Source organism: Tachypleus tridentatus, chromosome 9, assembly GCF_004210375.1.
Source record: "Tachypleus tridentatus isolate NWPU-2018 chromosome 9, ASM421037v1, whole genome shotgun sequence".
In the NCBI taxonomy this organism is placed as follows: domain Eukaryota; kingdom Metazoa; phylum Arthropoda; class Merostomata; order Xiphosura; family Limulidae; genus Tachypleus; species Tachypleus tridentatus.
This window is the reverse complement of record NC_134833.1, coordinates 97,533,674-97,547,717: the sequence shown is the minus strand read 5'-3', so window position 1 is coordinate 97,547,717 and position 14,044 is coordinate 97,533,674. Positions and strand designations below refer to the sequence as shown.

The window sequence follows — 14,044 nt, the reverse complement described above, 5'->3', positions numbered from 1 at the left end:
CGATACCACACATAAAGTACTCTTGAATATTGAAGTAAAGATCTTATTGGAGGTTTGCAGGTTAATATGATTAGTTACTATATTTGTTTGTACCTAACACGTATATCATAAATATTAATGAAAAACATTATTGATAAAAAAATATGAGAAATAACTTTAGTAAACTTATCGAAGTGAGTGAAACAAACAAGTTAGTTTAGAGTTAAAATCAAAAAGAAGGATAAAATTAGAGATACAATTATATCTAGGTTAAGAAGAAAGAGTAAATTAATGTTGCATTTGTAAAAGGGTTAGTTTAGTTTGTTTTGAATTCCGCGCAAAGCTACACGAGGGCTATCTGCACTAGCCGTCCCTAATTTAGCAGTAAAACTAGCAATGGCTCTGCAAGAGTTCAAGGGATACTACCCTAACTACAGTTTTCTGTGTTAAGGAAAAGCTAGAAATGACCACTGTCATGTGGAATTAAAGGAAAAAGGAAAAAAATAAGGTTATATTAAAATTAAAGAGGAAGGTAAGTGATTAAGATTACAATAGAAGAAAAGAAAATCTGGTTATATTCTTGTTAGAGGTAAAGAACAAGTGAAATTCGTTGCTATTGTACCAGAATTAAAGTAAACTGAAATTGGCTATATAGATATGAAAATTGGAAAACTGAGTAAGTTTGTGCTAAAGTTAAAGGTAATGTTTCAATACAGGTAAAGGGAGGGAACTGATCAGTATTAGCCAAGAGTTAAAGGAAGAGAGAGGGAAAGACTTAATTACGCTTGTGTAGAATGTAAGAGAAAAAATGAGAACTGGCTATTATTGTGCTAGTGTTACAGCGAAAGGTAAATTACTATTTTTCTTCTAGAGTTAAACAGGAATTGGAGTTGACTAAAGTTATGCTGAAGTTAAGGAAATTTAAAATTGACAGTTTTTGTCCTAGTGTTCAAGAAAAGGGGACATGACTATAGCTATCTATGATTTAGAAGTAAAGAATAATTAACTAGTGTTGTTCTAGAGTTATAGGGTAATGGTAAGGTTGTGTTAGATTTAGAGAGGAGAAGAAACTACAGCTGTGCTAGGGTTAAAAAGAAAGAGAACTGACAATGTTGATACAACAGTTAAAGGGAAAGAGAAACTTAAAAATGAGGAAACTGTCGATGGTTATGATAAAGCTAAAGACAAATGGTAACTAGAGACGGTTAGGGTTAAAACAAGGGAGAAAGAACTAATTACGGTTGTGCTATAGTTAAAGAGAAAGGGAACTGGCTGTGTTTGTGCTGAAGGTAAAGAAAAATTGATTAATTTTGTGCTAGAGTTAATTGGATATATTGTAAAATCAGTTTTGATTGGAATTAGATGAAAGGAAGAAAGAGCTAACCACTGTTTTGCTACAGTTAACAGAAGAGTAAACTGTCCACTTTTGTGCTAGCGTTATAGTGAAGGAGAACTGATTAGAGTTAAAGGTGATTATGCTACGATTCCATGGAAAGATAGAAACATAAGTTTATTCCTTTAATTTTGTCAAAATCCTTAAAACAAAACTTGCAAGGATTTATCTTAACTGAAACCACGCTATCAACTTTATTTTGTGCTGGTTTGCTTCAATGTTATAGTATGCACACATTTTATATCCCGCTAGTTGAATATAACATGAGGAAGATAGAATAGACAGAATAGATAAGATATAATTAAAAACGTCACAGACAAACTCAGTATTCTATTAAATATTAGTTCTGTTACTCGGAGATTTGTGATATGTTTGTATGTATATTTATATTCTGTAATGGATCATTTAAACAAATAATACATTACGTTTTGCCTTTCATTGGTGCAAAACCTACACATCTGTATCATAAAGTTTGGATACCTTTCTCAGTTGTTAAATAGTCTGGTGATGATGCTATTAAGGAACAAGCGTACACAAGTCGAACATCACCACCAATCTGGCTGTCGAGTTCTCTAAAATTCACGAGCAAAACAGCCTATCAGCAGTCTCTATGCTGCTACTATTGATCAGAAGAAGCTGGAATAGAGCGGCGTGCAGCGCTACGGCTGTGGCAGATGTTGGGGTAATTTCTGATGAGAAAGTGTGTCTATTCGGTTAATGTATGTGAAATGTTTCAAATTTGTCCGTCGTGAACTTTCTCAGATCAACAGCAGAAAAAGAGATTTTGTTTTTTGCGCTTAAATAGCAGGTTAAAATCCGAGTAACTATTACACTCGTCACACCTGGAGATTAGGAACATTCAACTTCTTCAATGATGTACGAGGTTCTGGTTTTGTTAATGCACTTGTTTCCTTTTACAACAGGTAAGTTCCCTCTTTTCTAAGTTTGATATTCATTCGCTCAGTTATGTGCATACTAATAAATAAGACTTTTGTGACATAGCCGTGTTGTCTTCGCCGTTTTGATAACCAATCACCAATCTATCAAGGTCATATTCATAATTGTCTCTGTTTACATTAAGATGTGCAACTGTTATACTAATTACGGTTGTGCTACAGTTTAAGGGAAGGGGAACTGACTATGTCTTAAACACTTGAAGTATGTTGCTATAACTCTTTGAAAATTAAATTATACTTGTGTCATTAATAAACTATCTCATTCACGTGAAGTTGAGAGTGTAGCTTAACTTACACAACAGTGGAATGTAAGTGATAGAACATGTTTGTTTAGTATATATAAAGATTCCACTTATCCTTCATTAAGTTGGCTCAAAATCTATTAGTTATGTCCACCTGACACAGTGTTAAATTTGAGCACATTAAGTTGGAAACTTTAAAAGTGTGTATAAGTGTATCACTAACACTGTCGAAACCACCAAATGAGTTCTGTAAAAAGAACCTATTGTACTAATTCTTCTTAAATTTGTCGTTGGTCAACATAAAATTGTCTTCATCGAAATTTTGCAGAATAGCCTTACATAACAATTTTGCTTGATTAAAATATCTTATATTATTAAAACATAATTTTTAACTTGAGCTGATGTAAAAAACTGAAGTGATATGTTGTGATTTTAGAATCTGAGTTTCTTTTGGAAGGAAAAAATTATAGTCAGAACAGAAGCTGAAAAAGTCAAACCTATACTTACAGATGTGTTGCTGTTACACCATACAAAGTATACTACATTATAATATGGTAATCACAGTCAGGAATATATTGTTATTTAGATTTATGACTTTTATTTATTATAAACACTGTGCTGAAATTATTTGTATTTGTTATCACACAGTCTAAAGTGTATTGTCATAGGCTTATGAATTTCATGTATTATTACAATCGCTCTACTAACATAACTGTATCTGATAATCACATTATTTAAAGTGTATTATTGTTATAGGTTTAGACTTTAATGTATTATTATAAATGCTGTACTGACTTTAATTGCATCTGATTATCACATTGTTTGATGTATTGTTGTTATAGGTTTGGCCCGGCATGGCCAGGCGGGTTAAGGCATTCGACTCGTAATCTAAGGGTCGCGGGTTCGAATCCCCGTCGCACCAAACATGCTCGCCCTTTCAGCCGTGGGTGCGTTATAATGTGACGGTCAATTCTACTATTCGTTGGTAAAAGAGTAGCCCAAGAGTTGGCGGTGGGTGGTGTTGACTAGCTGCCTTCCCTCTTGTCTTACACTGCTAAATTAGAGACGGCTAGCGCAGATAGTCCTTGAGTAGCTTTGCGCAAAATTCAAACATAATTTGTTATAGAAATATGACTTTCATGTATTATTATAATCACTGTACTAACATAATTGTATCTGATTATCACATATATAAAGTGTATTGTTGTTACGGGCCTGGCATGGCCAAGCGCGTAAGGCGTGCGACTCGTAATCCGAGGGTCGCGGGTTCGAGCCCACGTCGCGCCAAACATGCTCGCCCTCCCAGCCGTGGTGGCGTTATAATGTGACGGTCAATCCCACTATTCGTTGGTAAAAGAGTAGCCCAAGAGTTGGTGGTGGATGGTGATGACTAGCTGCCTTCCCTCTAGTCTTACACTGCTAAATTAGGGACGGCTCGGTGCAGTGGGCTAACAACCTACTCACTCAAATACCTGTTGAAGAATCCGCAAGCGATTGCGGCCCTGTGTTCCTAGATGGAATCTAATGGTGATAACTAACTAACTAATTGTTGTTATAGGTATAAGACGTTTATTTATTATTATAAATACTATACTAACTGTAATTGTATCTAGTTGAAAATATATTGCTGTTATAGGTTTATAATTTTCGTGTGTTATTATAATCACTGTACTAACATAATTGTATCTGATTATCACATAGTTTAAAATGATTTGCTGTTTTAGATGTGTGGTATTTATATTTTCTGAATTTCTGTCAAAGTTTCGTTCACTAAAATGTAAGAAAAAATTACTAGTGCTCTCGTAATGCATAAAAAAATGTTTTGTTTTGTTTTTAGAAAATCAATAAAATCATGGCTATAAAGCCTGACTTTCTCTCATAATTATTATGTTTCATTTAATGAGATTTATCATAATCGCTCGGGTTACAAATTTTTACTTATACAGTCTTTAACCTTTCCTTGTTGCACAAAATGCTATTTTAAAAATTCGGTTAAATTTAACTCTTACAAAACCTAGAAGTAGAAGAATCGTAGTTTAATTACTGAACATTAAAAGCTTTTTAAATCAAGATACAGCATATTACTTTTGTTTCAAATAAACAAGCATTTGTCTGATTAAACGTTTTTAACAGACAGTTCTGTGTTTTGTTTTTTAGTATAAACACAACCTCATTAGCTTTAAGTATTACACAAATTGTATACATGCAGACGGTCTCAGTAAATATTAGAACTGGGGTGACTCTGTGGGTAAAATTCTGTGGCAGCGTTATTAGATTGATAGTCAATCGGTTTTTCTTTATAAGCCATACAAAGCTATTGCCTTCCCTCTGATTACTAGTTCAAATTATGGACGATTATATCTGTGTTCTGGAGGTCTCAAGTCTAGTCGTTGCGCATGAACTACAGGATTACTTGAAAACACAAATATCAGATAAATTATTATATTAGACGTTTGGACAAGCAAAGTAGCATCTCCGTTTATTTTTCAATTATTTATTAAATATAATTGTTAAGATATATTTGTACATTTACTTAGTGATCTATCTAACTATCTCGCCATTTCAGCCGTGGGAGCGTTATAATGTGACGATCAATCCCACTAGTCGTTGGTAAAAGAGTAGCTCAAGATTTGGCGTTGGTTGGTGATGACTAGCTGTCTTCCCTATAGTCTTACACTGATAAATTAAAGACGGATAGCGCAGATAGCTTTCGAGTAGCTTTGCGCGAAATTCAAAAACAGAAAACAAACTATCTATCTTTATATTTACGAGAGTACATAAGGCTAGCAACTGATGTTTAGGTGCTTCCTAATTAAGGTATACTGTTTTCGTTCACATTGTTAGCTTAGTATATAGATTAAAACTAACCTATACGCCCTAAACTTGTCGAACCTAGTCATCGGATAGTACTATAGAGTTCATTGCCGAAATTTTTGCTAATAGCGAGAGTTAGCAATTAATGAAGTGCTAAGTTTGGATGTTTATAAGTAACAATGTAAGAACAGTATATGTAATTAACACTGCTGTTGGTTTTTAGTTTGGATCAAAGTATACATCTTGCTGTTATCGGAGGCTAATATAAATAACTATTATCTTCTTGTCATTTGTTTGTAAAATATATATATTGTTTGTTTAATAGTGGCATTTGTACGTAAAACAATGCTTGTAAGTAATAAAATTTACAAAGGTGGAATCGTCAAGGCTAACTCTAACAGTGTTTCTGTTAAACAACTCTTCCAATGAATGCAGTGTTTGGAACCACTTTCCAGGGCAGTCTCATTTCTGTCAAAGAAGACGGTTAAACTATTATAGTTGTCGTGGTTGATCGATGCGTTGCTTCCTTGGCTAAAGTAAGTGAAGAAGGATTGAGAACGTGTACCCAACTGTGAATCATGTTCATTACACTTGCTTTAACTCCTCTACTATTTACTTGAAGAACGGAATTATCGTTATTAAAAGACCAATAATATTATTAGTGTATGTTAGTCTACAGAAATGGTAATAATAATAACAATAAATACTAGTAAAAAAGCAGTAAAATTAATAAGCAACTTTTTGACTTGTCATCGAAATGTATTAATGGTTTTCAGGATGTAAGTGTTGTATCAAAAAACATTCAATAACTTTGTTGCATAGATTAAAATTCTGAACACAAACAAACAAACAGTTTTACATTTTCTAAGCTCCTTATTCTAGTAGAGTGTTTGCTTCAACGGGTGGAGATTTGTATGTACGTATGTTTCTAGGAATCACTATTTTCATGTGAAGTGAAATTCTTATTTATAGTTAGAGTATCTTAAGAAATAAATAAGAAAAGAATATTATTGTGCATTCCATAATTTGATTGTCTTCAAGAAAGTCTCTAGATGTACTATAAGTGGTAACAGAAACCAGAATTAGATCATTGGTCTTCTCATTAAAAACAAGTTTGTAATCCTGTCATCCTGGTTCTCATACCTTTGGCACTTTAATGAAGGTAGTGGAAAACTGTCATATGTCTGGAATTTCTTCCTTCTTGTTCTTATTGCTCATATTCTTTATTATATCCTTTAGAGAACTTCAGGGTATCCGTTAGAAGGATAGGTTGTCGTGATCTGTTTTCTTCATTCTTCTTTGCATCTTCGGTATTACAATTATTGTTGTTTCTTGATATTGGACAGCTCTATGAAGCATATCGTTGAACTGTATGGGTGGTTTGATTTATAGTCGAGTTACTTGTATCTATGAGTTTCGTGTAAATTCCTGTGGTATATGAGTTATTTGCTTTGATGGTCATAAGTTTTGAAAATGGAAGCTTGTTATCTTTTTTCTTTTCCATTTCTCTCTGGATACTATCCGCTAGATAGTGTCTGTTTAAGTATTTTATGAATTTTATAATCTTGTGAACAGAATGTGCTATATTACGCATGTGTATCAGAGCCAAATCCCGGATCATGGAGTGGCTGTTTGGAGAGCTTTATCTCTGAAGTGTGCCATATATAGGTTACTTACGATAATGATAAGCCCATGGCTAGGCCTACTTATGCTGGTAGTATTTTTATTCATGCTGTAAGGAAGTAAGCTGTGTTGAGACAGAACGTTGTGAGTTCTGTTATCGTGGTGATTCTCAGTTAGCTACGTTATAATTTTCAAGCTGGGTACTTGTAATGTTTCAAGAATTAATACGTTAATAAAAAGGCTGGATAAACTAAAACTGATTGTTGTGTTCTGTAAGATTGTCACAGTTGTTTCTATAATCTCTTTGTAAACTGAGTCCATAACGGAAGAAGAGGTTTTATCTGTTTCTATTGGTAAAGTATCTAGCTGAAAGATGGCAAGGTAAACTTTTGCAGTTATCTATGGATAGCTTGTTTGTGAATTATAAGTAAACTACAGATGTGAGTGATAGTACTGCGGTATTTTGTTAGTTTATTGTCTATTTCTGTTCCAAATAATTTTAATGCTTTAAGAAATCGATCAATCGTTTGTTTGTGAAATCAGTTGCAGGGTTAGACTTAATCTTCAAGTAGTGTCCATCTTAAAGTTTAAAGTTTAATGTCTGTTCCTATTTGTGTAATTACCTGTGTCTGCTGGTAGAGATGTTGCGTTATTGGGTTTTCTTTAAACTCTCGAGAAGAAATTCGTAATGAAGAATTACTTGAATTAAATTAAATTACTTGAAGTAAAAATGTATCTCAAGACGGCTGGTACGGGTGTTAAAACTTTTATTAAAATCAAGTAGAGAACAACGTTTTGACCTACTTAGTTTATTTTCAGGTTAACAAACGTTGTTCTTTACTTTATTCTTATAAAAAATTTAATACCCGTACCAGCCGTCTTGAGATACATTTTCAACTTCCTGAGAGTTCTTTTTTACCTTCTAGGTTGGTTTTACAGTGGGGTTTACACTTATTGAAGTTCTGGATTAATATATTTTTAATTTTGATTCTGAATTATTATTTTTCTTCTTCTTGCACACTGTAAATTGGACTTTTTGTAGTTGTACATGTATCTAAGATAGGTATTTTAATAAACGTTAGGATGGAATTTAGTTCTATACTTACGTTGTTTTGTTAATAATGTTTTAATTAAACGCTTCTCTCTACGTTTGTGTGTCTCTAGTGTTAGTAGGTTTCTTGTTTCGAAAATCAATAAGTGAATTTAATTTAATTGTAGATTTATTTAGTAGGTGCGTTTGTGTATTAATATGAAGTGTAAATAGCAGAACTTGTCTTGGTATAGCCTATGTTAGTTTTGTTGTGTTATACATCGTTGATATAAACTGTTAACGATATTATATATCTTGTTCTTATTCAATATTTGATTCTAACTTCGAGCATGTCTTCATTAAGCCCCTTAGTTAGATTTTGGTATCATGAGGTATAGACATGCACTTTGATCTTAAGACTTGTAGGAATTAACTTATGGTATTTGTGTATATAGAGGAAGATGATATGGTCGTCTGTTTCAGCTAATTTCCAGTTAAATATTTCTGAATCGCTAAACTTCCTAGATAGATTGTACCGTGTCATTCAGTACTTGACGATACAACTGTAACGATCAGCTGTAGCAGTCGTTATCACAGTGAATAAGCTATGAGAATTAGACTTAAGTTACTGTGTAAGGTACTAGCCATGATAAATACGAACATTCGACAGCCAGTAAGGAGGGTGACACCTCGAACGAGTAGATAATTCACTTTTTTTTGTTTTTAGTGAAAAAGCTCCATTTGTTGTTCAGGTTAGTAACCTATATGATCACTTAAGTATAATTTTTAAATATACACTAATTACAAGCTAGTTTCATCTTGGGAAGATCTACTTCTGTGTTTGTACTCGCCAGGATTCGATTCAAGGCCTGCTTGACAGAAAGGCTGATGTGTTATCCATCCTTCATTCTAAGGATTTTCATATAAACCATAGAAGATGAGAAGTTGGGACACATGATATAAAGTAATTTATAATTAGAGTTAGATGATATTTTAAGCGTTTAACCATGATAAAAGATATAAAGGCTAATTAATTCAACAAAATGAATTGTTTAATATCATTGATGGTATAGAATAGGCGATTCAGTATTCCTGATTTTATAAATTTGTTATTAATACTATGGAACGGACAGTTCAATATCCTGTAGATTAACCTGAAGCTGTATTATGTTACAACTTCTAGCTTTTTTATAACTAATCAGCTGTTAAAGGGTAAAGTGTGGCTCATGTTAGTGTTACTACAAGCCTTTAGATTTGAATGTTAACTAGTAGTTAAAAGGTAAAGTGTTATCATCCCAATATTATTATAGTGGGCGCTAGCTTCAGATTTGGAGGTTAACTAACTAGCTGTTTGTCCCTCTTAGCATTATCATAGTGAATGTTAGTCACAAGTTTGAACCTGAACTCTCTGTCAAGAGAATAGTTTTTATATGGTATGATATTGAAGATAATTTCTTCTTCCAATGCAAGACATCTTTCTTTTTTACACAACTGGATGTAGGTAGGGTTCAGCATTGTCAACCTGAAGAGATACCAATGTTACTAGTATTCAACCACCTAGCATTTAATTCAGTATAACTTTGATGCAAGCCTGGCATAGCCAGGTGGTTAAGGTTTTTGATTTGTAATCTGATGGTCGAGGGCTCGAATCCCCGTCACACCAAACATGATCGCCCTTTCGGCCGTGGGGGCATTATAATGTGACGATCAATCCCACAATTCGTTTGTAAAAGAGAAGTCCAAGAGTTGACGGTGAGTGGTGATGACTACGTGCCTTCCTTCTAGTCTTACACTGCTAAATTAGGGACGGCTAGCGCAGATAGCCCTCGTGTAACTTTGCGCGAAATTCAAAACAAACAAATATCCGCAAAAATCATACTTTTGCTCTCAAAATACAATACATTAAATATATATATATTTTTTAACAGATGTCTGATGCGTAATTTAATTATAAGCTCGCATGTTTGCTGTGCCCATTAAAATGCACTCTTCCATGTATATGGGTTTCTGCTCCTGTAATCATGTACGCTTACATATCTACGGGTTGTCTACACACGTGACACGTCCACTTCTTTGTCCGAGGGGTTTTCTGCGCCTGTGATCAATCACGTTTCTATATTTGCGTGTTTTCTGTTTGTTATTACATCAGATTATTGACATCGCTATAAAAATCAACTAAGCAGTAATTAATCAACGAATATAATGTTTATCTTTTATTTGGAATAAATCATCATAGTATATAAGTGTGGTATAAGGAAAATAGGACAACATGAAGGTCAGAAAATAAGAGAAGCAAAGTGTAGATAACTAAAATATCATAAGAAATAGCGAAGTGGTTTGTACCGTATGATCATAGATTTTAAATACTATAACAAGTACTTTTGAAATATGAACCAGAAATGACAGATTTTAGAAAAAAATTGAAGGTAATTAAACCAAATGTTGTCGCTACTGATTAGCATATATACTGAAAACTTCATATCAAACTTTCTACCAGTTTCAAAACGTGCTCTTATTTAATGAAAGTATGTATCCAGTCTTAAATGCACTGTAAAAATACCAATGTTTCGTATTGTTTTCAGAATAAATACCACGTCTATACCATAATATAGCACAGTCACTACCAGTCAGTCATAATATAGCACAGTCATTATCATTCAGTCATAATATAACAGTCTGTCATGATATGGCACAGCCACTGTCAGTCAATCATTCATACTTATCAACAAGCAGAAACAATATATATTGTTGTTAATATTATTGTTGTTAGTTGTCCTTTTACCATGAAAATGAAATAATTCGTACCGTCAACTCTTGTTAATAATTCACTTAAAATTACAGGGGGAACGACTCTTACCGGTTATTGTTATTAATTGTTCACGACGACAGTAGTTTAATAGAAATAAAACACAAATGGTGACTTCACACTTCATTTTAATTTTAATAAATAAACACATATAATAAGTGCTGAATATAGCTTACCACAATTAACACTTATAAATGAACAAAAATAAAACGTATAAGGTATTGATGTCAATCATTTGTACTAGCAAATAAACTGAAACAATACCAGTTCGATATTGTTGCCCAACATATCTATATTTAGCTATCAACAAACAGAATAAGTATAAGGTAAGCACTTTTATCATCATTAAAACCTCCAAATAAATATAATAAAACTACCGGAAATTGTTGGCACTCAGGCATGCAAACAGGAACTATTTGTTTTGGAATTTCGCACAAAGCTACTCGAGGGCTATCTGTGCTAGCCGTCCCTAATTTAGCAGTGTAAGACTAGAGGGAAGGCAGCTAGTCATCACCACCCACCGCCAACTCTTGGGCTACATTAATAACGTGTTTAATGTTTGATTAACAACGAATAGTGGGATTGACCGTCACATTATACGCCCCCACGGCTGGGAGGGCGAGCATGTTTAGCGCGACGCGGGCACGAACCCGCGACCCTCGGATTACGAGTCGCACGCCTTACGCGCTTGGCCATGCCAGGCCAAACAGGAACTATCACCACAGTTGTTACTGTTAGTTAAAGACAGATTTTATATGAGGTTAATGTCATGCTTGGAATATATTGAAAGTTTTCTTTTTTTTCTTTAGCAGTCACCCAAACAATCTAGTCAGTCTCTCGCATAGACAGTATAATAGTTGAGTAATTTTTATTTCTTGTGAATCATGCCAAGTTAAGTCAATATATGGCTTGCTAAAAAAACAAACACGATGTCTGTGTAATGGACCTTAATAATAGCTATTACTGTCTTTTTCTCTGTGTATTGGACGAAGTTAAATGAAACGTTATTTTTGTGAACATTTATTTCTAGCTTTTGCTTTGGTATGGATTATTTAAGTTTGTTTCGTTTTTACGGTTCGAGTCGTTCAAAATCATCAATCCTTGTAAGTAATATGGTTGTTATTAATGTTTTTGGAGTTCTTAGTGAAGTTATTGTTGTAAGTAATATGGTTATTATTAATGTTTTTGAAGTTCTTAGTGAAGTTATTGTTGACTTATAGGTTGGATTGTCCAAAAATTCAGAGGAGTAAACGAAACGTCTTTAAATATATGAAACCGTTTCTTGAGTGGGCAAAACCTATGAACCCACTTTTTTACTTACAGTTAGATAGACCGATAATGAAAAAATTGGCAAATAAATTAAAAGATAGAGCCATATGGTTATTAACAAAAATTACATAGTATAAATGCAAATTTAAAAAAGTATATTGAAACGTCTTACATTTGAAGTTTGAATCCACTTTATTTAGAGATTATTTTCCGTTTACCTGAGATCACATCAATCTGGAAGATATAACTCATTATTTCACAGAACAGATATTTTTGTAACTCTGTAACGAATCACTAGACCTTGAAGCTAGTTTGGTTTTTTAAAGACATTTCTTTTTACCACAAAATACAAACCAAATTAAAGTCAAAAGAAAGCAAACTTCTCCATTGACTCCAGTGAGCACCAACTTCTGTCCTGATCGTGCTATTTCGTTTTATTGGTATCTTCTCTGTCCGTTAGGCTTAGGTCGATAAGACAAACGACAGTTGATGAAGTCACACTGAAAGCAGATAAGATCTAGACGACCAATAAATCTTTTCCAACCTAGATTGTAAACGACTGTGAGAGTTGTCTGTCGGGAAAAGAGCAACCTTATTATACCAACCGTTGGTCAACCAGAATATTAGTAGATAGAATGTCCGGGAAACTTAACGACCTACAGAGGGTCCTGAAACTACGATCACATAGCTATTTTCACACACAGGAAGAGGGATTGAAGTTAGAAACAGTTTTAAAAAAAGAAATCTCTCGAATAATGTTAAGAATACAGAATGTTCTGTACGGAATATTAGTATATCCATATATCATTTTGTCCTGTTATTCGAAATTTCAAAACTGCTATTCTGTCCATAGATGAGGGTTATTTAGTTAGTGACAAGACAATGGAAATGAACAGTAAGAGGAATAATTAAAAGCACATTATGAGCTAGGTGACTCTCTTTGGTTCAACAATTATTGAGTCACACGGATTGAACAGCATATTCCTAAAGGTCTTACATTAAATACCCGTAACAAAATAATTCAGTTACGCCCGCTTGCCAAAGCATTATAAAAAAACACAAGGAAAGTGGTATAATAGACCATTATTTCTACAGAACCTCAAGATAAGTAGTATAATAGATCCTAGTTTCAAAAGAACCACGAGGAAAGTAATACGGTAAACTCTCGTTTCTACAGATTTACAAGGAAAGTATTGTCACAGAATATTCCTTGTACATAACCACTATTTGGTTTTCGGCACAATGTATGGAAAGTACCTTTCTTATTTATATTTGTTCAGTACCCTCCAGACTTTATCTATATTGTTAACATCGATCAGTTATGTTCTGGTTTAATTATAACGTGTAGAAAGTAACTTTTTTATTGATATTTGTTCAGTACCCTCCAGACTTTATGTATATTGTTAATATCAATCGATTATATGCTTTGTACAGCTAACCATGACCAAATTGGCAAAATAAAAATGACTCTTTGAAGGGTTTCTCCAATAAGTTATTTATTTAAATTCTTCATGTAGGCTTAAATTACATCTATAAAGCGGTGATAGTACTGAAGTGCATTAGCAACTGATATAGTAATTAAATGAAAATATAAACAATACTCGCGATAAGCCTAATTTCTATGTTAATTCAATGTGGTCCTCATCTCGTTTATAATACATAGAGATTCGAAATGATGAAAAACAATAGAAGAATTTTTCAAATCTGTGTTTACTTTATTCTTAAATCACACCGGAACATATTTTGATAGAACGTATTTCGAACATTAAATACTGTTTATTTTATACTTACTACAAATATTTTAGTAATGGACTTACTGGGATTTTTATCTCTTTTTATTGAAAATATTCAAATATGTATTTGTTTGTTTTGAATTACGCGCAACGCTAGTCGAGGGCTATCTGGACTAATTTAACAGTGTTAGACTATTTA

At 33.3% G+C, this 14,044-nt stretch overlaps 1 protein-coding gene across 5 annotated transcripts in view; it reads left to right on the top strand.

Annotated features, from left to right (window-relative positions):
• The first annotated feature begins 1,982 nt into the window (after positions 1–1,982).
• Positions 1,983–14,044, top strand: part of LOC143225827 (synaptogenesis protein syg-2-like) — a 139,149-nt gene continuing 127,087 nt past the window's right edge. For all 5 annotated transcript variants that reach the window (XR_013014099.1, XR_013014098.1, XR_013014097.1 and 2 more), the window contains exon 1: positions 1,983–2,295. Coding sequence is in view for 1 of the 5 variants with exons in the window: in XM_076455897.1 (XP_076312012.1) it covers positions 2,244–2,295 (52 nt within the window). In the remaining 4 variants the exon portion in view is untranslated. The remainder of the gene's footprint in view (positions 2,296–14,044) is intronic.